Here is a 25,599-nt window from a genome sequence, read left to right as displayed (position 1 = left end):
TTGCTATGAATCTGACATACAATATACACAGATTATATCCTTAAACATTAGGTTGGCACAAAAGTAATCGCGGTTGTTGCCACTGAAATGGCGAAACTGCATTTACTTTTGTACCAACCTAGTATTATAAAATATATACAAAGCAAGTTGAGGAACCAAAAACAAAATACATGTCTACAAATATGCTTTCCAATGTACTATAAATAAACCTTTACTTAAGATCTTGAAATCAAAATTAGTTTATATAGTAATCAAACCTAACGACAAAGCAAGACGAAATAACCAACAGCATCATCATTATCAGAATAGTAACTAACATTTATGTAAAAGATTACTGTGTCAGAAACTAAGTGCTTTCATTTCATTTAATTCTCATAACAACCTATAAAGTAGGTACTATCATTATATCCATTTTACAGATGAGTGAATGAAGGCTAGAATTTGGGTCACCGGCCCAACATGACCCAACTATTAGTAGCAGGTAGAGAAGTGGGTCTTCGAACCTAGGTAATCTGGCTTCGGAATCTGTACTCATAACTACTGTGCTATAATGTCTCTGATAGCAGCTACTAATTAAAAAATCAAAAATGTATGTCTTCCTAACTTTAATCATCACGAGATAACGAATATTCTTGATTCATTTACGTCTAAATTTTCAACATACTTTTTCCCTTTCAACCTATTAACTATCCTCAATTTTGAGTCAGCTGATTTTATGTGATTGTTTCCTTCCCTCCCACCCCCCGTACACTGCCTTTATGTGGCTGCATTTGTATTAGTCTCTGCTTGGAATAACCAAAAATGTATGACATGATTAAACCTTGTTTGTTCAATATAAATAAGAGTTAAATACTTTCTGTAACTTTGCTTTCTTATCAAGCCTTCAAAGTCCTGCTCAGGAAAGTACTGTTGATGTTGATAACCAGGGATAAGGTCTTATCCCGCCAGGAGCACATGATGCCCTTGGACTGCAATACTGTCACAGCAGTGTCTTCAGTTCTCTACTGTGTATAATGCAGAGCAAGATGGGGGTGGTGGTAGAAATCATGGTAGTAAATATAAGATATATTTTCTAGAAATATATCCATTTCGTGGAAAGATAATATTAAGACCATATCAAGCCAAATATACAAATGAGAAAGTTTCATTTATCTCAAAAAAATCCAGGCTACACAAACAGACAACTGAAAGCCACATAGGAAGAAATTTCCGAAACACAAAAGTCTCACCTACAAGATTATTTACATGTTTAGGGTCAGTATTATTAAAAGACATCATCCCCTAGGTCTAGTAGAAACATATAGAGAAGTCTATGCTAACACACTTGGGAAGAGGACTATTGTCCTTCTTTGTACATGACAAAAACCAAATGAACCAAACCCCTAGAAGGTATTAATGCACAAAGGTTTTAATACCTTGGCTTTAATGATTTTTCAAGGTTAAGAAACAAATTCAAATTGGTTGTAGCTTCAACTCAGTAATTACAATCACAATGCATCTCTGAAAGGCCCTACGTTTGGAGGCAGAGTAATCTGCAAAGATGATAGTTTTTACATATGCCCTGTTACCTACACCAATATAATTACTACATTATCTTATAAAGACAAACAGTTGCTTCTAACTCTTTAAAAAATATATAATGAGTTTCCCAAAGACTCAAGTCTATATTCAAAGATGAGTAAAAAAAATCCATTACTTTCCTAGGGTCACTTTCTTCTTTTACTCCTGCTTAAATGCAAAAGCTGATAGTTTCTGATTTGTAGAAAAATCTAAAGGTTTCTGCTTTTTAGGCAAATTGAGATTCTCTTTTGCTTTTTCTTCCTGGTTTTCTGTTTCATTGCTTTCATCAACCACACGTTTTCGCTTCTTTGCTTCAGCTCCATCCCTTGCCGTTTCTCCTTTGGCTTTGTTAGCCCATGCCTTTGTAAAATAGCAGGGGTGAAAAGAAAAGATTTTTAGGAAATAACAAATAAGAAGTAAATGATTTATTTACTTTTCCAGGTAATATTTTTATATATAAAGCAGAATAATTAGCACTTGAATTAAGTGTTCTCATTGTTAACAAATCTTTTATTACTTAAATGCAGAGCACATTAAACATTTACACTACTTTTATATCTCAATCTAAGCTTTGCTTATATTAATCATATTAGTTGCAAAATACTATAATTGTAGTACTATTTAAAAATGAAACTTTTGGCCAGGTGCGGTGGCTCATGCCTGTAATCCCAGCACTTTGGGAGGCCGAGGTGGGCGGATCACGGGGTCAGGAGATGGAGACCATCCTGGCTAACACAGTGAAACCCCGTCTCTACTAAAAATACAAAAAAAATTAGCCGGGCATGGTAGCAGGCGCCTGTAGTCCCAGCTACTTAGGAGGCTGAGGCAGGAGACTGGCGAGAATCTGGGAGGCAGAGCTTGCAGTGAGCTGAGATCGTGCCACTGCACTCCAGCCTGGGCAAGAGCAAGACTCCGTCTCAAAAAATAAATAAATAAAAAATTTAAAAAAATGAAACTTGTTATTCTAAGATAATTGCAGTTTCACATGCAGTTGTATGAAATAATACAGAAAGATCCTGTGCAGCCTTGACCCAGTTTTCCCCAGTGGTAACATTTTGCAAAACTATAGCCCAACAATCACAACTATAGGGAACTGACATTGAAACAATCCCATTTTACTTCTACTCATTTGCGTGTATGTATATATTTAATTTTATTGTGGGTTTGTTTGTTTACCACCACAGTCAAAATACAGAACCTCTTCCTCAAGCCCCAACTCCGACTCCAACCCCTGGCAACCACTACTCTATTCTCCATCCGGATCATGTTGTTATTTCAGGAATGTTATATAAATGAGTATATATTCTTTGGGGTTTGGTTTTTATTAACTCAGCAAGAGCCAGACAAGTTCCATTCATTTCATCTGTCTCTTAAATCTCTTTTAATCTATAATAGTTCCTCACTCCTACTTTATTTCCCTGGCCATTTCAAGGGCTCTTCAAGCTGTAGAATTTCTCACATTAACAAACTGGATTTAAGTAAATGTTTAGGGTTTACCTTAAAAATATTGATTACATTTTTAAGTATTCAAAAACACAATCACAGCCTTTGCCAAGTCTCTTCCTCTTTTGCAGTGTAAGGTCTTATTTATTTAGATGCCATTTTATTGAACAACAAATGAGAAACATAAAATTGTAAATGAGGTTCTAAATGATGCTAAAGGTGTTTAAACCAGTTTCTGGCTTCCTCGTTACACAACACCTTTTTCATAAAACCCAATTTACCAAAGCAAGCATCTATGTTACTAGGTGACTGTGCTGCGCCCTGCCATTCCTGGGGAAGTGAAACCTGAGGATTTAACTGGTACACCACACATATTCCTTCTGCTTCTAACAGAGATTGTGCCTTCCTTCCTTCACATGGCAGAAGTTCATAAGAAGCAAGCCAGCCAGCCACCTGTCCTAATTTCCATGTGAAAGGCTGGAACAGCACACCAGTCTTTTTCCCAAAAGGAATAGTCTCATGTAGTATTTAATGTGTAAGTAGATACAATTTTTTAAAATTCTGCTTGTAAGAACCCTAAAGTAGTATTCAAAAAATGTGAACTCATTTTTACTTATTAATTTTTTTTTCCCCCTAGAGACACGGTCTCACTCTGTCACCCATGCTGGAGTGCAGTGGCACAATCACAGCTCACTGCAGCCTTGACCTCCTGGGCTCAAGTAAGTGATCTTCCCACCTCAGCCTCCTGAGTAACTGGGACTACAGGTGTGTACCACCATGCCAGGCTAATTTTTAAATTTTTTGTAGAGATGGTGTATCACTATGTTGCCTAGGCTGGTTTCAAACTCCTGGGCTCAAGAGATCCTCCTGCCTTGGCCTCCCAAAGTGCTAGGATTATAGGCTTGAGCCAATGAACTCAGCTTGACACTTTTGATTTTTAACAAATGTATCTTTTCTTGGGGTATTCTCCTAACTTAAAACATACAGGAACTTATAGAGATTAAAACAGTAAACTGTCAAAAAATTAACCATCCAGCCTGGGCAACACAGTGAGAGGTTGTCTCTACAAAAAAAAAAAAGGTGGGGGGGGACAATTGCTTGTGCCCAGGAGGTCGAGGTGGCAGTGAGCCGTGATCACACCATGACACTCCTGCCTGGGTGAAAGAACAAGACCTGCCTCAAACAAAAACAAAACAAAAAACCCATCACCATTACATAATAATTACTACATATCCATATTACCATATATCCGCACTTAACTTTCCTCTTTCAAAAGTTTGCTGGATGTATTCAATTTCCAAAAACAGAAAAAGGCTTTTCCTTTTTTTTTTAGTTGTCATGATTGTTATTATCATTGTTGTTGTTGTTATCATTATTATTAGAGACGAGGTCTCACTATGTTGCCCAGGCTGGTCACGAACTCCTGAGCTCAAGTGATCCGCATTGACCTCCCAATGTGCTAGGATTACAGGCATAAGACACCATACCTGGCCAAAAGGCATTTCTGTAAGAATTTTTTAAATCTGGGAATTCACTAAGATCTCAATCTCGGCACAATTATCCTTACCTTTCTTTCTTCAGTTGACAATACTCTAAATCGAATCATTCCTTCTTTTATTATGTCTGCTTCATCTGAAAAGTCAGGATTGTCAGACAAAATATTACTTCTATTTTCTTCTAACCACATCTGGAACCCGGTCTTTGGCCTAAAATCACAATTATGTGAAAACATTTTATACTTAAGACAGAGTTTAAAGTGCCTCATGATTTTAAGTTAGTAATCAATCATAAGTCTTTGACATCTATTATATAAAGTAAGGAAGACACAGTTATACTTGTTAATTCATATTACTTTTTTTTTTTTGTGGAGACGGAGTCTCACTCTGTCACCCAGGCTGGAGTGCAATGGTGCGATCTCAGCTCACTGCAACCTCCGCCTCCTGGGTTCAAGCGATTCTCCTGCCTCAGCCTCCCAAGTAGCTGGGATTACAGACATGTGCCACCAGGCCCGGCTAATTTTTTGTATGGAGTTTCACCATGTTGGTCAGGCTGGTCTCAAACTCCTGACCTCACGTGATCTGCCCGCCTTGGCTTCCCAAACTGCTGGGATTACAGGCATAAGTCACCGTGCCCGGCTTCATATTACTTTAAACTGCCTGGAGACTGCAGGATCAATGAACTGGAAAATCCTTTGTAAGGTCAATTCAAAAGGATCACTCATATTTGTATTTTCCAAGTGTAGCAACCATGAACTCTGTACTTTCAACTTTTTAATGAATGTTGACAGGCTCAAGGTCTCCAACCTCACTTAGCCCTTGCGGCCTACCACATGTCCTCGGTAGGCTCTTTTTCTATTTCCCCAAACCAGCTATTTGAATCCCTCACGACTATTCTCAAGCCCCTTTCCCATCGTCTCACCCCTGCTCTCAGAGCTAACCTGCATCAGCATTAGGTGAAGCACGGACACAGCACATTTGTACATTTCATTAGATTCCATGAAACATGACACAAACTGTCTTTAAGTCACACAAGTGAAGGTTTAATGCAAATATTTAACATTTACTGATCACTTACTGTCTACTAGGCACTACTCTAAAAGCTTTAAGTATAGTACCTCATTTAAATGACAATAACACTATGAGATAGATACAATTATTATCTCCATTCCATAAGTGAGAAAAGGGAGGCTCAGAGAGGTGAAATAACTTATCCCAGGTTACACAAACAGTAAAACTCAGACCTGGGATTCAACAACCGGGCAATTTCACTCCAAAGTCTATGTTTTTTTGTAGAGATGGAGTCTCGCTCTTTCCCCTATGCTGGAGTACAGTGGCTCCATACTGGCTCACTGCAACCTCCACCTTCCAGGTTCAAGTGATTCTCCTGCCTCAGCCTCCCAAACAGCTGGGACTACAGGCACCACACCCAGCTAATTTTTGTATTTTTAGTAAAGACAGGGTTTCACCATATTGGCCAGGTGGGTCTCGAAATCCTGACCTCATGATCCACTCGCCTCGGCCTCCCAAAGTGCTGGGATTACAAGCGTGAGCCACTGTGCCTGGCCCAGAGTCTCTTATGTTTAACCCACCAGCTATATGCCCCTCACTTGGCTGAACCTAAATGAATCCTAAATAACAAGTCTAAACTTTTTAAGTTTAAGGTTAAAAAAAAATTTTATTAAAAAATTACTAGTATGACCATAACCACTTGCCCAATTTCTGAAAATACGCAAATTTTAAGTAATCTTAACGTAAACCGACTTCCAGAAAAACAACAGAACAAATCAAAACAAGTAAAAATCAAGGTATAACAAAGGTTCTTGAATTTCCAAAAATTAATGAAGACCATTTTAATGAAACTTGAGGCAATGTCACAAGTCTACCTAACAGCCTGCAATCTTCTGCTTCTAAACAGCTATTTTTAAAAAGAAAACCAAAACTGAACATTTCTTTCTTTCTTTGTTTTTTAAAGAGACGTGAGTCTCACTATGTTGCCCAGGCTGGCCTCGAACTTCTGGGCTTAAGCAACCCTTCTGCCTCAACCTTCTGAGTGGCTGGGACTACAAGAGTGCACAGCCACCTGGCTAAAATTGGACATTTCTGATTTAGTATATCAACATCTGTGACAAAAATATTAGTTTCAATAGTGGTAATTCCTTCAAATTTCAAAAGTAAGTTTTCTGTATAATAAAATGATAGTATGAAAAATTAAATTATCAATCTTCTTTGTTGTTGTTTTAAGAGACAGGGTCTTGCTTTGTCGCCCAGGCTGGAGTGCAGTGGTATAATCAGCTCACTGCCACCTCAAATTCTTGGGCTCAAGCAATCCTCCCGCCTCAGACTCCCAAGTAGCTGGGACTACAGGCACGTGCCACCACACACACCTGGCTGATTTTAAAACTCTTGGTAGAGATGCGGTCTCCCTACATTGCCCAGGCTGGTTCCAATCTCCTGGGCTGAAGCTATCTGACCACATTGGCCTTCCAAAGTGTTAGGCTTGGCCAGGTATGGTGGCTCACACCTGTAATCCCAGCACTTTGGGAAGCTGAGATGGGCAAACTGCTTGAGGCCAAGAGTTTGAGACCAGCCTGGCCAACGTGGCAAAACTCCATCTCTACCAAAAAATAACAAAATTAGCGGGCATGGTGGCACACACCTGTAATCCCAGCTACTCAGGAGGGTGAGGCATGAGAATCGCTTGAACCCAGGAGGTGGAGGTTGCAGTGAGCTGAGATTGCACCAGTGCACTCCAGCCTTGGTGACAGAGCAAGACTGTCTCAAAAAAAAGTGTTAGGCGGGCCAGGCGTGGTGGCTCACACCTGTAATCCCTGTGCTTTGGGAGGCCAAGGCGGGTGGATCACCTGAGGTCAGGAGTTCAAGACCAGCCTGACCAACATGGAGAAACCTCATCTCTAGTAAAAATACAAAATTAGTCAGGCATAGTGGCGCATGCCTGTAATCCCAGCTACTCAGGAGGCTGAGGCAGGAGAATCACTTGAACCCAGAGGCAGAGGTTGCAGTGAGCCAAGATTGCGTCATTGCATTGAAGTCTGGGCAACAAGAGCAAAAAGAAAAAAAAAAAGTGTTAGGCTGAAAAAAAGGCATGAGCCACTATGCCTGGCCTATCAATTTTCTTAAATAAAATTTTCACTGTTTAAGAACTAAATTAAATTCAGAACAAAACAGGAAATGTGAAAACCACAGCCATTCCCTCAAATTAAACTGGTTAACATAAAGTTATTAAGAAAATAAGGTATACTATATTTTATTATTATTTTTCTCCCTGGACTGCTCAGAATGAGAAAAATGAGATATATTATGGTAAAAATGAAATTGTGACTATTCTTTTCTTTTTGTTTTTTTCTGAGATGGAGTCCTCACTCTGTTGCCCAGGCTGGAGTGCAGCGGCGCAATCTTGGCTCACTGCAGCCTCCGTCTCCTGCGTTCAAGCGATTCTCCTGCCTCAGCCTCCCGAGTAGCTGGGATTACAGGCATGAGCCACCATACCTGGCAAACTTTTGTATTTTTAATAGAGATCGGGTTTCACCATATTGGCCAGGCTGGTCTCGAACTCTTAACCTCAAGTGATCCACCCACCTCAGCCTCCCAAAGTGCTGGGATTACAGGCGTGAGCCACTGTGCCAGGCCAAAATTGTGACTTTTCAAATTTAACGGAGATATTAAAAATAAGTCCAGGAGTGGTGGCTCACACCTGTAATCCCAGCACTTTGGGAGGCCAAGGTGGGCAGACCACCTGAGATCAGGAGTTCGAGACCAGCCTGACCAACAAGGAGAAACCTTGTCTCTACTAAAGATACAAAATTAAGCAGTTCCAAGATGGCTGAATAGGAACAGCTTCAGTCTACAGCTCCTAGCATGAGCGATGCAGAAGAAGGGTGATTTCTGCATTTCCAACTGAGGTACCGGGTTCATCTCACTGGGGCTTGTCGGACAGTGGGTGCAGGACAGTGAGTGTGGCACACCAAGTGTGAGCCGAAGCAGGGCTAGGCATCGCCTCACCCGGGAAGCGCAAGGGGTCAGGGAATTCCCTTTCCTAGCCAAGCAAAGCTGCAACAGATGGCACCTGGAAAATCGGGTCACTCCCACCCTAATACTGTGCTTTTCCAATGGTCTTAGCAAATGGCACACCAGATTATATCCCACTCCTGGCTCAGAGGGTCCCACGCCCACAGAGCCTCACTCATTGCTAGCACAGCAGTCTGAGATTGAACTACAAGGCGGCAGCCTCGGCCAGGAAGCTCGAACTGGGTGGAGCCCACTGCAGCTCAAGGAGGACTGCCTGCCTCTGTAGACTCCACCTCTGCGGGCAGGGCATAGCTGAACAAAGGCAGCAGAAACCTCTGCAGGCTTAAATGTCCCTGTCTGACAGCTTTGAAGAGAGTAGTGGTTCTCCCAGCATGGAGTTTGAGACCTGAGAACGGACAGACTGCCTCCTCAGGTGGGTCCCTGACCCCCAAGTAGCCTAACTGGGAGGCACCCCCCAGTAGAGGCAGACTGACACCTCACATGGCCAGGTACACCTTTGAGACGAGGCTTCCAGAGAAATGACCAAGCAGCAACATTTGCTGTTCAGCAATATTCGCTGTTCTGCAGCCTCTGCTGCTGATACCCACGCAAACAGGGTCTGGAATGGACCTCCAGCAAACTCCAACAGACTTGCACCTGAGGGTCCTGACTGTTAAAAGGAAAACTAACAAACAGAAAGGACATCCACACCAAAACCCCACCTGTACGTCACCATCATCAAAGACCAAAGACATAAAACCACAAAGACTGGGGAAAAAACAGAGCAGAAAAGCTGAAAATTCTAAAAATCAGAGCACCTCTCCCCCTCCAAAGGAACGCAGCTCCTCACCAGCAATGGAACAAAGCTGGACGGAGAATGAGTTTGACGAGTTGAGAAGAAGGCTGCAGACAATTAAACCTCTCCGAGCTAAAAGAGGAAGTTCGAATGCATCACAAAGAAGCTAAAAACCTTGAAAAAAGATTACACGAATGGCTAACTAGAATAACCAACGCAGAGAAGTCCTCAAAAGACCTGATGGAGCTGAAAACCATGGCACGAGAACTATGTGACGAATGCACAAGCTTCAGCAGCTGATTCGATCAACTGGAAGAAAGGGTATCAGTGATCAAAGATCAAATGAATGAAATGAAGCGAGAAGAGAAGTTTAGAGAAAAAAAGAGTAAAAAAAAACGAACAAAGCCTCCAAGAAATATGGGACTATGTGAAAAGACCAAATCTACATTTGTTTGGTGTACCTGAAAGTGACGGGGAGAATGGAACCAAGTTGGAAACACTCTGCAGGATACCATCCAGGAAAACTTCCCCAACCTAGCAAGGCAGGCCAACATTCAAATTCAGGAAATACAGAGAACGCCACAAAGATACTCCTCAAGAACAACTCCAAGACACATAATTGTCAGATTCACCAAAGTTGAAATGAAGGAAAAAATGTTGAGAGAGAAAGGTCGGGTTACCCACAAAGGGAAGCCCATCGGACTAACAACGGATCTCTCAGCAGAAACTCTACAAGCCAGAAGAGAGTGTGGGCCAATATTCAACATTATTAAAGAAAAGAATTTTCAACCCAGAATTTCATATCCAGCCAAACTAAGCTTCATAAGTGAAGGAGAGATAAAATCCTTTACAGACAAGCAAATGATGAGAGATTTTGTCACCACCAAGCCTGCCCTACAAGAGCTCCTGAAGGAAGCACTAAACATGGAAAGGAACAACCTGTACCAGCCACTGCAAAAACATGCCAAATTGTAAAGACTATCAAGGCAAGGAAGAAACTGCATCAACTAATGAGCAAAGTAACCAGCTAACATCATAATGACAGGATCAAATTCACACATAACAATATTAACCTTAAATGTAAATGGGCTAAATGTTCCAATCAAAAGACACAGACTGGCAAACTGGATAAAGAGTCAAGACCCATCAGTGTGCTGTATTCAGGAGACCCATCTCACATGCAGAGACACACATAGGCTCAAAATAAAGGGATGGAGGAAGATCTACCAAGCAAATGGAAAACAAAAAAAGGCAGGGGTTGCAATCCTAGTCTCTGATAAAACAGACTTTAAACCAACAAAGATCAAAAGAGACAAAGAAGGCCATTACATAATGGTAAAGGGATCAATTCAATTCAACAAGAAGAGCTAACTATGCTAAATATATATGCACCCAATACAGGAGCACCCAGATTCATAAAGCAAGTCCTTAGAGACCTACAAAGAGACTTAGACTCCCACACAATAATAATGGGAGACTTTAACACCCCACTGTCAACATTAGACAGATCAACGAGACAAAGTTAACAAGGATATCCAGGAACTGAACTCAGCTCTGCACCAAGCAGACCTAACAGGCATCTACAGAACTCTCTACCCCAAATCAACAGAATATACATTCTTCTCAGCACCACATCGCACTCATTCCAAAATTGACCACATAGTTGGAAGTAAAGCACTCCTCAGCAAATGTAAAAGAACAGAAATTATAACAAACTGTCTCTCAGACCACAGTGCAATCAAACTAGAACTCAGGATTAGGAAACTCACCCAAAACTGCTCAACCACATGGAAACTGAACAACCTGCTCCTGAATGACTACTGGGTACATAACGAAATGAAGGCAGAAATAAAGATGTTCTTTGAAACCAATGAGAACAAAGACACAACATACCAGAATCTCTGGGACACATTTAAAGCAGTGTGTAGAGGGAAATTTATAGCACTAAATGCCCACAAGAGAAAGCAGGAAAGATCTAAAATTGACACCCTAACATCACAATTAGAAGAACTAGAGAAGCAAAAGCAAACACATTCAAAAGCTGGCAGAAGGCAAGAAATAACTAAGATCAGAGGAGAACTGAAGGAGATAGAGACACAAAAAACCCTTCAAAAAATCAATGAATCCAGAAGCTGGTTTTTTGAAAAGATGAACAAAATTGATAGACCGCTAGCAAGACTAATAAAGAAGAAAAGAGAGAAGAATCAAATAGATGCAATAAAAAATGATAAAGGGGATATCACCACTGATCGCACAGAAATACAAACTACCATCAGAGAATACTATAAACACCTCTACGCAAATAAACTAGAAAATCTAGAAGAAATGGATAAATTCCTCGACACATACACCATCCCAAGACTAAATGAGGAAGAAGTTGAATCTCTGAATAGACCAATAACAGGCTCTGAAATTGAGCCAATAATTAATAGCCTACCAACCAAAAAAAGTCCAGGACCAGATGGATTCACAGCCAGATTCTACCAGAGGTAAAAGGAGGAGCTGGTACCATTCCTTCTGAAATTATTCCAATCAATATAAAAAGAGGGAATCCTCCCTAACTCATTTTATGAGGCCAGCATCATCCTGATACCAAAGCCTGGCAGAGACACAACAAAAAAAGAGAAATTTAGACCAATGTCCCTGATGAACATCGATGCAAAAATCCTCAATAAAATACTGGCAAACCGAATCCGGCAGCACTTCACAAAGCTTATCCACCATGATCAAGTGGGCTTCATCCCTGGGATGCAAGGCTAGTTCAACATACGCAAATCAATAAACGTAATCCAGCACATAAACAGAACCAAAGACTAAAACCACATGATTATCTCAATAGATGCAGAAAAGGCCTCTGAAAAAATTCAACAATGCTTCATGCTAAAAACTCTCAATAAATTAGGTATTGATGGGATGTATCTCAAAATAATAAGAGCTATCTATGACAAACCCACAGCCAATATCATACTGAATGGGCAAAAACTGGAAGCATTCCCTTTGAAAACTGGCACAAGACAGGGATGCCCTCTCTCACCACTCCTATTCAACATAGTGCTGGAAGTTCTGGCCAGGGCAATCAGGCAGGAGAAGGAAATAAAGGGTATTCAATTAGGAAAAGAGGAAGTCAAATTGTACCTGTTTGCAGATGACATGATTGTATATTTAGAAAACCCCATTGTCTCAGCCCAAAATCTCCTTAAGCTGATAGGGAACTTCAGCAAAGTCTCAGGATACAAAATCAATGTGCAAAAAATCGCAAGCATTCTTATACACCAATAACAGACAAACAGAGAACCAAATCATGGGTGAACTCCCATTCACAATTGCTTCAAAGAGTATAAAATACCTAGGAATCCAACTTACAAGGGATGTAAAGGACCTCTTCAAGGAGAACTATAAACCACTGCTCAATGAAATAAAAGAGGACACAAACAAATGGAAGAACATTCCATGCTCATGGATAGGAAGAATCCATATCATGAAAATGGCCATACTGTCCAAGGTAATTTATAGATTCAATGCCATCCCCATCAAGCTACCAGTGACTTTCTTCACAGAATTGGAAAAAACTACTTTAAAGTTCATATGGAACCAAAAAAGAGCCTGCATTGCCAAGTCACTCATAAGCCAAAGGAACAAAGCTGGAGGCATCACGCTACCTGACTTCAAACTATACAAAACAGCATGGTACTGGTACCAAAACAGAGATACAGACCAATGGAACAGAACAGAGCCCTCAGAAATAATATCACACATCTACAACCATCTGATTTTTGACAAACCTGACAAAAACAAGAAATGGGGAAAGGATTCCCTATTTAATAAATGGTGCTGGGAAAACTGGCTAGCCATATGTAGAAAGCTGAAACTGGATCCCTTCCTTACACCTTATACAAAAATGAATTCAAGATGGATTAAAGACTTAAATGTTAGACCTAAAACCATAAAAACCCTAGAAGAAAACCCAGGCAATACCATTCAGGATATAGGCATGGGCAAGGACTTCATGTCTAAAACACCAAAAGCAATGGCAACAAAAGCCAAAATTGACAAATGAGATCTAATTAAACTGAAGAGCTTCTGCACAGCAAAAGAAACTACCATCAGAGTGAACAGGCAACCTACAGAATGGGAAAAAAATTTTGCAATCTACCCATCTGACGAAGGGCTAATATCCAGAATCTACAAAGAACTCAAACAAATTTACAAGAAAAAAACAAACCCCATCAAAAAGTGGGCAAAGGATATGAACAGACACTTCTCAAAAAAAGACATTTATGCAGCCAACAGACACATGAAAAAATGCTCATCATCACTGGCCATCAGAGAAATGCAAATCAAAACTACAATGAGAAACCATCTCACACCAGTTAGAATGGCGATCATTAAAAAGTCAGGAAACAAAAGGTGCTGGAGAGGATGTGGAGAAATAGGAACACTTTTACACTGTTGGTGGGACTGTAAACTAGTTCAACCATTGTGGAAGACAGTGTGGCAATTCCTCAAGGATCTAGAACTAGAAATACCATTTGACCCAGCCATCCCATTACTGGGTATATACCCAAAGGATTATAAATCATGCTGCTACAAAAACACATGTACACGTATGTTTATTGTGGCACTATTCACAATAGCAAAGACTTGGAACCAACCCAAATGTTCATCAATGTTAGACTGGATTAAAAAAATGTGGCACATATACACCATGGAATACTATACAGCCACAAAAAAGGATGAGTTCATGTCCTTTGTAGGGACATGGATGAAACTGGAAACCATCATTCTCAGCAAACTATCGCACGGACAAAAAACCAAAGACAGCATGTTCTCACTCATAGGTGGGAATTGAACAATGAGTACACTTGGACACAGGAAGGGGAACATCACACACTTGGGCCTGTTGTGGGGTAGGGGGAGAGGGGAGGGATAGCATTAGGAGATATACCTAATGTAAATGATGAGCACAGCACACCAACATGGCACATGTGTACATATGTAACAAACCTGCATGTTGTGCACATGTACCCTAGAGCTTAAAGTATTTAAAAAAAAAAAAAAAGATACAAAATTAGCCAGGCGTGGTGGCGTATGCCTACAATCCCAGCTACTCAGGAGGCTGAGGCAGGAGAATTGCTTGAACCTGGGAGGTGGAGGTTGCAGTGAGCCAAGATCGTGCCATTGCACTCCAGCCTGGGCAACAAGAGCGAAACTCTGTCTCAAAAAAAATAAATAAATACAAAGAAATCCAGCATAGTAGAGACCAAGAAAATTGGTAACATACTGTGTTTGTGGACAAAGAGGATATGAGCAAATAGGAATACTCATATTGCTAAAGGTGTATAAAATGATACAACATCAATGCAGAAAAATCTGGCATTGGAATTACAAGTGCATATTAACTTGAACCATACATGAATCCATCTTATAGCTATATATGCATCTGTGAGAAATGCTATTCATATAAAATTATTCATTGCAGTACTGTTTGTACTAGCAAAAGACCAGTAACCATCTTTTGTCCACAAGTAGAGAACTACATGAACTATGACATGTCTATTCAACGGATACACAAAGATTAAAGCTCTTATTTTTTTCTTTTTTTTTTTTTGAGACGGAGTCTCGCTCTGTCACCCAGGCTGGAGTGCAGTGGCGCGATCTTGGCTCACTGCAAATTCCGCCTCCCTGGTTCACGCCATTCTTCTGCCTCAGCCTCCCGAGTAGCTGGGACTACAGGCACCTGCCACCACGCCTGGCTATTTTTTTGTATTTTTAGTAGAGACAGGGTTTCACCGTGTTATACAGGATGGTCTCGATCTCCTGACCTTGTGATCCGCCTGCCTTGGCCTCCCAAAGTGCTGGGATTACAGGCGTGAGCCACCAAGCCTGGCAAAGCTCTTATTTTTCTATCCATCTGTTTATGTACTTTTTCTGATAGCCTTGCTATAGTATAAAGAAGTTCTTTTTGTTGTTTTTTTTTTTTTTTTGAGACAGAGTTTCACTTTTGTTGCCCAGGCTGGAGTACAGCGGCGTGATCTCGGATCACTGCAACCTCTGCGTCCTGGGTTCAAGTGATTCTCCTGCCTCAGCCTTCCGATTTGCTGGGATTACAGGCATGTGCCACCACGCTTAGCTAATTTTGTATTTTCAGTAGAGACAGGGTTTCTCCATGTTGGTCAGGCTGGTCTCGAACTCCCGTCCTCAGGTGATCTGCCTGCTTCGGCTTCCCAAAGTGTTGGGATTACAGGCGTGAGCCACCGTGCCCAGCCAGTATAAAGAAGTTCTTTATGTAGTAATATAAGCTACAAAAGCTATTGTTAAGTTAAAAAAGTAAGGTACAGAATAATGTGTAAAACAAAAAATAGACATGTATTTGCACATAAATAGAATAATTTTGGAAAGTTCCACAAGAAAATTGTTGCAGTGATTGTTTTTGGAGACAGAAACTAGTTGGATGAAACTACTTATTATCACACTTCTTTTTGTATCTTTTGCTGTTTCTCCCCATTAAACTATTTAAAAACAAAAAATTAATTACAAAATATAATGTCCCAATAAAATATATCTACAATTTAAAAATATACAATTTATTAAAGCGCATATTTTAATAAATATTCTAAATAGACATTAATATTTGTGGCTTCCTTATAGTCACAAGTGTCCAGAATGCCCACTACCAATGCCAATGTATTATTTGTATTAAGGAGTAACAGCGTTGCATAATTTTGTATTGCTGCTACTGTATACTTTTTACTTGGTCACTGCATGCTAAATTTCTCTATGTACTGACCTTTGGTTTTCAGTGTTTTGAGGAGGACATATAGCTGGGGTTTCAGATAATACATTTTTAAGATTTTCTTCTTTCACTTCCTCAGTTTTATTAGTTTGAGAATTTCTTTTCTGGAAATAGGATGCTGCAGATGCCTATAAAAACAAACATAAATGCTGCAATAACATCTAGTATAATTTTATATGTTTTATAAGCAAGTTCTAAAAAATATGAAGAAACATCTATAATTATTGAGAATTCTTATACTAACACGTGAAATCTGGAGTTCTCAGCTGTAAATAAATAGGCAAACACATGCAAAACCAAAAAACTACACTTCAGATTCCATGTTTTCGTTTTTTTGTTGTTGTTGGTTTTTGAGACGGAGTCTCACTCTGTGGCCCAGGCTGGAGTGCAGTGGCGCGATCTCGGCTCACTGCAACCTCCACCCTCCGAGTTCAAGTGGTTCTCCTGCCTCAGCCTCCCGAGTAGCTGGGATTACAGGCACCTGCCACCACGCCTGGCCTAAATTCCATGTTTTCTAAATGAATACAATTATATGAAATAGAAAAGATAAGCAATAGATCTATTTTACCGATGACAAATCCGGGATCAAATACTTATCAGAGTGGAAAAATCAGGACTCGGAACAAGGAAAAATTAGGGCCATGTACAATATCAGCCACTATTAAATAAGAATATACATCAGAACTATCTGGGTGATTTTAATAAAAATACAGATAAATGTCTGAGCTTCTGGGGTCTGAGTATATATATTTTTAAAAAGTGATCTGTAAAAACAAGGAGAGGGGCAGGATAGGCTGGGTGCAGTGGCTCATGCCTGTAATACCAGCACTTTGGGAGGCTGAGGTAGGTGGATCACTTGAGGCTGGGAGTTTGAGACCAGCCTGGCCATCATGCTGAAACCCCATCTCTACTAAAAATACCAAAATTAGCTGGCGTGATGTCAGGCCCCTATAATCCCAGCTCCTTGGGAGGCTGAGGCATGAGAATTGCTTGAACCCAGGAGACAGAGGCTGCAGTGAGCTGAGATCCTGACACTGCACTCCATCCGGCCTGGGTGACAGAGTGAGCCTCTGTCTCAAAAGACAGGGGGAGCAGGATAGTGATCTTGGAAGTCAGAATCTGCTACAAAGTGTGTAACAACTCAGGAGGCAGAACAGGGAGTGATTCTGAAACAAAAACACAACTGTTTTGGGGTTTGTTTTTTTCAGATGGGGTATCTCTTATGTCTCCCAGACTGGACTCAAACTCCTGGGCTCAAGTGATCCTCCCATCTCAGCCTCCTGAGTATCTGGGACTACAGGTGTGTGCCACTGTGCCCAGCTGCAAAAACAGAATTGAACCCACTTCCCTCGCAAGACAATTGTAAACAATCAGAACCTCCTATCCTATATCTCAAACAGTGAACAAAACTGAAGACAAACAGATCCCATGCTGCTTACTGCAGATGAAGGTAGCTGAAACAGTACCTGCTTAGGCTTCGGCTTTGGAATCAGAGGCTTTATAATGGGAGACTTTTCATTATTTGTAGTTCGATTAAGTGCAGTGGATTTCTTGGATGATTTGCCCATATTGTCTAAAATATTAGTTGAACGTGCTGAATTCATTGACATGGCTGGTTCTTTGGAACTGGCCGATACCTAAAGAGCAAACTAGTGTTAGCACTTTATGTTTAAAGAAGAAAAATAAAATCCCAAGAGATTTATTTTTTCTTGAAATTTGTTAAGTTTGTATTGCCATCTCATCTTCAGAACTAAATACATTTGGTACAATGCAAATTAAGAATGATACATATATTCCCAAATACCACATCCCCAAGAAAGACAGAGGTATCTTTCAAAACCATAGGTACTTAGAAGGTAAGTAGAAAAGACAACTCTCAGCCCAAGTGCTGCTTTCTTCTGTTTCCACACAGATCAGTCTTTCATGCCTCCAAGTCTGAGGAGAGTCATCTCATCATTTGGAAATATTTCTTTGTATACAAATGTATTTAAATAATATAAAACATCACTTGGAAGAGTTTACCTTAAAGGGATTTACTCGTCCTTGGCTGCTAAAGGTAACTGCACCTTTCATAAAAAAGAAAACCTTGATTAATAATGGTAGAAAATAGATGACTTCTGACATCTATAACACTAGACAGAATATTTTAATCCCCATTAAATGAAAATAAATGTATTTTGCAACTTTTCAAAACTATTAACAACAGATATCCTCTTTCCTACTTCTAAGCCAAAATAAAAGCTATTAAATGTGAACTATCCCAACGTGCCACTGTGAAACATATTCAGTATGTACAAATCTTTTTTTTTTTTTTTTTTTTTTTTTTTGAGATGCAGTCTCACTCTGTAGCCCAGGCTGGAGTGCAGTGGCGCGATTTCGGCTCACTGCAAGCTCCGCCTCCCAGGTTCATGCCATTCTCCTGCCTCAGCCTCCCGAGTAGCTAGGACTACAGGCGCCCGCCACCGCACCCGGCTAATTTTTTGTATTTTTAGTAGAGACGGGGTTTCACCGTATTAGCCAGAATGGTGTTGGCCAGGATGGTCTCGATCTCCTGACCTCGTGATCCGTCCGCCTTGGCCTCCCAAAGCGCTGGGATTACAGGCGTGAGCCACCGCGCCCAGCCCATATACAGATCTTTATCTTCTGTTACTGCAGAAGAGTGGCGGCTCGTCTGATCTAAGGTTAGTAATCCCTTTACTTGTGTTCTGCATCCCATGCCCTCCTGCTTTGTCAGAAAACCTGACCTATCAAGTTTCTTGACATCCTACATCTTTGACTTTTCCCTATTTATTGACCCCTAAAGTTTCCCAACTTAAAAAGAAACAAAAAACAAACCTTCTCTACCCCACATTCCTTCCAGTCACCATTTTCTCTCGCCTCCTCCATCCAGCCATTTTTTTTTTTTTTTTTTTTTTTTGAGACAGAGTCTCGCTCTTGTTGCCCAAGCTGGAGGGCAATGGTGTGATCTCGGCTCACTGCAAAGTCCACCTCACAGGTTCAGGCGATTCTACTGTCTCAGCCTCCCGAGTTGCTGGGATTACAGGCGCCTGCTACCACGCCCGGCTAATTTTTGTATTTTAGTAGAGACAGGGTTTCACCATGCTGGCCAGGCTGGTCTTGAACTCCTGACCTCAGGTGATCCGTCTGCCTTGGCCTCCCACAGTGCTGGGATTACAAGCGTAAGCCACCGCGCCCAGTCATCCAGCCAAATTTTTCCAAGAGCTGTTGACACTATTATCATTTCCTCACCACCCATACATTCCTCCATACAATATAGCACTTCCAGCTCTACTACCCTACAGAATCTCCCCTTGCTAAGGCCCTCAGTGATCTCTACATGGTCAAATCTGGTGGATACCTTTCAGTCACCTTGTTTGCTCTATCAATGGCATCCCACGTAGCTGACTGTTCCTTTCTTCTTGATACTTTGTCCTCTCTTGACTTCTGAGATACTGCATTCCCTGACTTAATTCCTTCCTCTCTGGACCTGTGGACTCATTGTGTTCCAATAGTTGGTTCCTCCTCTTCCTCTACCTGATGCTCAAATGTTGGAGATTCCCTAGGCCTAAGCTCATTTTTCTTCTTGCTTTACATTCTCCCCCAATGCTTGCTTACCCATGCCCATGGTTTAAATTGCTATACTTATGCCAATGATTTTTACTTTGTATCTCTTGATAAGAATACTTCTCTGAGTTCCTGATTCAAGTATCTGTCTTCATGACATTCTACTTACCTTACAGTAATTCATCACCTTCCTCTCTAAATGTGCTTTTCTCTAGTGTTTCCTGACTTAGGAAATGGCACCATCATTCACTCAAGTACTCAAGCCAGTGTTAACAAACTAATCTCTAATTAAGAGCTTTCCTGGCATGGTGGCTCAAGCCTGTAATCCCAGCACTTTGGGAGGCTGAGGAGGGAAGACTGCTTGAGCCCAGTTTAAGACTAGCATGGGTAACATACGGAGACCCTGTCTCTACAAAAACAAAAAACAACAAAAAACCCAAACCAAAACAAAACTAGTCAGACATGGTGACACATGCCTGTGGTCCCAGCTACTTGGGAGGCTGAGGTGGAAAGATCGCTTGGGTCTGGGAGGTTGATGCTGCAGTGAGCCATAATCACGCCACTGCACTCTAACCTGAGTGACAGAGTCAGACCCTGGGGGAAAAAAAAAAAAAAAAGAGGAGGAAGGGAGGGAGGGAAGAAGGGAGGGAGGGAGGGATGGAGGGAGGCAGGCAGGAAGGAAGGAAAGAAGGAACTTTCCAGCTGAGCATGGCCACTTGTGCCTGTAATCCCAGAACTTTGGGAGGCTAAGGCAGGAGGGTCACTTAAGCCCAGGAGTTCCAGACCAGCCTCGGCAACAAAGCGAGCCCCTCTCTCTACAAAAAGTACACACAAAAAATTAACCAGGCATGGTGGTGCACAACTGTAGTCATAGCTACTCAGTAGGGTGAGGCAGGAGGATCACTTGAGCATACGAGTTCAAGGCTGTAGTGAGCTAGGACTGCATCACTGCACTCCAACTCTACTCCAGTCTGAGTGACAAAGCAAGATACCCTGTATCCGCGCCCTGCCCCCCAAAAAAACAAACAAAAAAACCTTTCCATCTAGCCAATAAAAATTGTTTTATTTATTTTGTTTCTGAAAATACTTTATAAAAGTTTCCCCTTTTGTCTCTCCTGGCAGAGTGCTAGCCCCTTGCGGTTTGGTGCCTCCCTGATTCATGAATCACTGAAGTTCAAATTAATCCTTCAAGATTTAAATGTGCTTAAGTTTTTCTTCTATTACAAGAAACTGAGAATCATTCTTTACACCCTGAACTCCTACACTCTCTTCATCATCTTCAGAAATAGCTCTCCAACTCTGCCCATTCTTTCTAACATCACCATCACCACCCTAGCTCAGGCCCTTATTCGATCTCATTTGGACTGCCTCTGTAGTTTGTTTGTTTATTTATTTATTTGAGATGGAGTCTCGCTCTGTAGCCCAGGCTGGAGTGCAGTGGTATGATCTCACCTCACTGCAAGCTCCGCCTCCCAGATTCACGCCATTCTCCTGCCTCAGCCTCCCGAGTAGCTGGGATTACAGGCGCCCGCCAACCATGCCCGGCTAATTTTTTTGTATTTTTAGTAGAGACGGGGTTTCACTGTGTTCTCCAGGATGGTCTCAATCTCCTGACCTCATGATCCACCCTCTTCGGCCTCCCAAAGTGCTGGGATTACAGGCGTGAGCCACCGCGCCCGGCCTGTAGTCTCTTTATTTTTTAATTTTTATTTACTTCTTCTTCTTATTATTATTATTTTAGATGAAGTCTCACTCTGTCACCTAGGCTGGAGTGCAGTGGCATGATCTCCGCTTACTGCAACCCCCACCTCCTGGATTCAAGCAATTCTCCTGCCTCAGCCTCCCGAGGAGCTGGGATTACAGGCATGAGCCACTATGCCCGGCTAATTTTTTTTTTTGTATTTTTAGTGGAGATGTGGTTTCACCATTTTGGCCAGGCTGGTGTTGAACTCCTGACGTCAAGTGCTTCACCTGCCTCGGCCTCCCAAAGTGCTGGGATTACAGGCGTGAGCCACCACGCCTGGCCTATTTACTTATTTTTTGATACAGGGTCTTGCTCTGTCACCCAGGCTGGAGTGCAGTGGTGCAACCATAGCCTACTGCACCCTCGAACTCCTGGGCTCAAGATATCCTCCTGCCCCAGCCTCCCAAATACCTGGGACTACCGGTGTGCACTACCATGCCTGGCTAATATTTTTATTATTTACTTTTTGTAGAGATAGGGTTTCGTTGTTCCCAAGGCTGGTCTCAAACGTCTGGTCTCAAGTGATCCTTCCACCTTGGCCTCTCAAAATGCTGAGGTTACAGACGTGAGCCATCATACCTGGCCAGTAGTGTATTAGCTGTTCTTCTTCAGCATATTGTGCCATGCTATACCTCTGCTTAAAACCTACAACTGCCTCTCAGTGACTTTAGAAGAAAGAGCAAAATCCTGACCCGGTGTGGTGGCTCACACCTGCAGGTCCAACACTTTGGGATGTGGAGGTGAGCAAATTGCTTGAGTTTGAGACCAGCCTGGACAACAGAGTGACACCCCATCTCTATTAAGAAAAAAAAAAAAAAGACCAAAATCCTTAATATGGCCTACACAGATCTGCATGACTTGGCTCCTGCCCATCACTCTGAAACCCTTTAGCACCGCTTTCTCTTTGCTCTCTGAGCTTTTCACACCACCTTTTGCAGCCTTCACTTCACACATACTGTTCCTTAAGCTCAAATGCTTCTCTTCTGCTCCTGTTCCCATGCACCTTTGCCTTGCTGACTGTTATTCATCCTTCAGGTCTCTGCTGTAAACACTCCATGAGGCCTGCCTTGAAGTCCCTACCCATCCTCCACCACTGACTAGATGACAGCTATGTGTCATATGCTCTTTTCATATTCTACATGTTTTTTAAGTTAACTTTTTAAAATCAAAGTAACATATGTCCACGGTTTAAAAAGTCAAATGGTACTATAAGGTTTATGCTCCCTACCAAAAAAGGGCCAGCAGTGCCCTACTCCAACCTTCTCTATCCCCCAGGCCCACTCCCTGAACACAACTATTTTCAACTCCTTTTTTTTCTTTTTTTTTTTTTTTTTTTGAGATGGAGTCTTACTCCATTGCCCAGGCTGGAGTGCAACGGCACGATCTCGGCTCACTGCAACCTCCACCTCCTGAGTTCAAGTGTTTCTCCTGCTTCAGCCTCCCGAGTAGCTGGGATTACAGGCATGTACCACCAGGCCCAGCTAATTTTTGTATTTTTAGTAGAGATGGGGTTTCACCATGTTGGCCAGGCTAGTCTAGAACTGACCTCATTATCCGCCTGCTCTGGCCTCCCAAAGTGCTGGGATTACAGGCGTGAGCCACTGCGCCCAGCCTTCAATTCCTTTTAACTGTTTCTCCAGTATCCTGCATGCTTCCTCAGTGATACCCAGATCTGTCTTCAACATCTGTTTTCTCAGCTGGGCTAAAATAGCATTAAAACAGAGATCAACCATGCATGTCTGTTTGACTTCTGTATCCACCATTAAGTAAAATGCCTGATATACAATAGGCATTTTATAAACCTTTGTTAAATGACCATAGCTTCACAAACAACATCTGAGATTAAAAAAACAAAAACATAAACACACACACACAAAAAATGGCCTTAAGAGTTAAGGTGTATTTGTGTAGATGTGTCACTTTGCAGACGACTTGCAAAATTTCCTTGATATTACAAATTTATAAGTATTTCTCACCTGACTTAGCTGAAACATCAGAGGAATTTGTACTTTTGGAAAACGAGTTCTGTCCTACAGATTAAAATAAAGCAATATAATGTAAATGGGGAAAATAAAGTCATCCTCAATATACAACAACCAGATAGCAAAGAGGTCTGAAAAAAAGTATGAGTATTCAATTTCCCTCAGTTAAGTAAAATGGGAAAAGCCACATCCACGATAGTTCTCACCATTTATGGGCTTGAAAATGTATCTCACCAGGCTTATGTATTTCTGATTTTTCTTCATCATCAGCTTCTCCACTGTCCTCGGCATCTTCTTCAACTTGATTTCTGAACCTTGGTTGGCTCCACTCTGTAGAAGTATTGCTGTAACTAAGAGAAAATAATATTATTCAATAAAGAGCTATGCAAAGACCAACTTAACATTCAAGACAGTAAAGGAAAATTCAAACAACTGAATTATTTCTTACCCAGCATTCAGCTTTTTTCTGAAATCTTCTTCTTCTTCTTCCTCTTCCACCTGAGTTGCTGTCAATTCAGCTGCCTTCTCTACAGCCAGTTCACTAAGTTTTTGAGCCAGTATTAATTTCCGAGAGCGAGAAGCATATTTAATCGCTAAATTCACAGCATTTTGAGTCATTAGATCAGCAAGTTCCACACAACGGAATTCTCGCTCCAGTTTACAAGAAAGCTAATCCAAAAAGGGGGGAAAAAAAAAGATCAAATAACATCAAGAAAAACTTTTTAAAGATACTGACACTACTAGTAAAACTGAGACAATAGTTTTCTAGCTACTCTATCTCCTTGATTCTAAGATGCACATTTTTACAAGTTTTAACATCTCTGAAATTGGAATCACAACTAATTACAATTAATGGTGGGTCCGTTTGGCAGCATTTTTGTGTCTCCATGGCTTAAATGAATAAAGTAATGGTGTACTATGCAATAAACAGTGGCTTAGATTTGATGAAATATTACATACCACTTTAAGCTACTAATCGCAAGAAAATTAAGAAATTCATTTAAAAAATTCAAGGGGGAGGCTGGGCACGGTGGCTCACGCCTGTAATACCAGTGCTTTGGGAGGCCCAGGTGGGTGGATCATGAGGTGAGGAGTTCGAGATCAGCCTGGCCAACATGGCGAAACCCCGTCTCTACTAAAAACACAATTAGCCAGGAGTGGTGGTGTGCACCTGTAATCCCAGCTACTCAGGAAACTGAGGCAGGAGAATCGCTTGAACCTGGGAGGTGGAGGTTGCAGTGAGCCAAGATTGCACCACTGCACTCCAGCCTGGGCAACAAAGCGAGGCTCTGTCTCAAAAAACAAAACAAAAAAAATCAAGGGGGCCAGGTGTGCTGGCTCACACCTGTAATCCTAGCACTTTGGAAGGCCAAGGCAGAGGGACTGCTAGAGGCCAGGAGTTTGAGACTAACCTGGGCAACACAGTGAGACCCTATAACTACAAAAAATAAATTAGCTGGGCATGGTGGCATGCACCTGTAGTCTCATCTACACGAGCCTGAGACAGGAGGTTCACTAGAGCCCAGGAGGTTGAGGCTGCAGTGAGTTACAATCTTGCCACTGTACTCTAGCCTGGGTAACAGAGTGAGACCCTGTCTCTAAAAAATACAAAAAAAGAAAACTAACAAACTGAGAAAAATTGGTATTTTGAAGATTACTAAAGGTCTCCTAATTTATAGCGTATTAGAACTATTTTCTTACTTAGATATTCCATGTCTGATCCATCAGCACTAAAGCTTTAGATATTCGCCTGCACGCACTTTTCAAGATTTTTAGTATCATTTATCTATAATCAGTACTTCTTAATCGGGATGGTACACTGCCTCAGGGGGCATTTAGAAATAAAAAGGAGGCCAGGCACAGTGGCTCACACCTGTAATCCCAGCACTTTGGGAGGCTGAGACGGGTGGATCACAAGGTCAGGAGATCGAGACCATACTGGCTAACACGGTGAAACCCAGTCTCTATTAAAAATACAAAAAATTAGCCAGCGTGGTGGCAGGAACCTGTAGTCCCAGCTACTCAGGAGGCTGAGGCAGGAGAATGGCATGAACCTGGGAGGCAGAGCTTGCAGTGAGCAGAGATCGCACCACTGCACTCCAGCCTGGGCGACAGAGCGAGACTTCGTCTCAAAAAAAAAAAAAAAAAGAAATAAAAAGGAATAGTTTAGTTTCCACAGTGACTATGCTGAA

At 41.5% G+C, this 25,599-nt stretch overlaps 1 protein-coding gene across 4 annotated transcripts in view; it reads right to left on the bottom strand.

The window, feature by feature from the left end:
* Positions 1-751: 751 nt before the first annotated feature.
* Positions 752-25,599, bottom strand: part of WDHD1 (WD repeat and HMG-box DNA binding protein 1) — an 88,584-nt gene continuing 63,736 nt past the window's right edge. For 2 of the 4 annotated variants that reach the window (XM_032134924.2, XM_032134925.2), the window contains 8 exons: positions 23,856-24,076; positions 23,642-23,757; positions 23,402-23,455; positions 18,140-18,183; positions 17,584-17,754; positions 16,112-16,245; positions 4,571-4,709; positions 752-1,920 (listed from right to left, as the gene is read on the bottom strand). In XM_032134924.2, coding sequence (XP_031990815.1) covers positions 1,720-1,920; positions 4,571-4,709; positions 16,112-16,245; positions 17,584-17,754; positions 18,140-18,183; positions 23,402-23,455; positions 23,642-23,757; positions 23,856-24,076 — 1,080 coding nt within the window. In that variant the 3' untranslated portion in view covers positions 752-1,719. The remainder of the gene's footprint in view (positions 1,921-4,570; positions 4,710-16,111; positions 16,246-17,583; positions 17,755-18,139; positions 18,184-23,401; positions 23,456-23,641; positions 23,758-23,855; positions 24,077-25,599) is intronic. The other 2 variants (XM_058429803.1, XM_058429802.1) reach the window with 2 other exon arrangements.

The sequence above is a fragment of the Hylobates moloch genome, unplaced genomic scaffold, assembly GCF_009828535.3.
Source record: "Hylobates moloch isolate HMO894 unplaced genomic scaffold, HMol_V3 SCAFFOLD_16, whole genome shotgun sequence".
Classification (NCBI taxonomy): Eukaryota; Metazoa; Chordata; class Mammalia; order Primates; family Hylobatidae; genus Hylobates; species Hylobates moloch.
The sequence above is the reverse complement of the archived record's forward strand: the minus strand, read 5'-3'. Positions and strand labels throughout refer to the sequence as shown.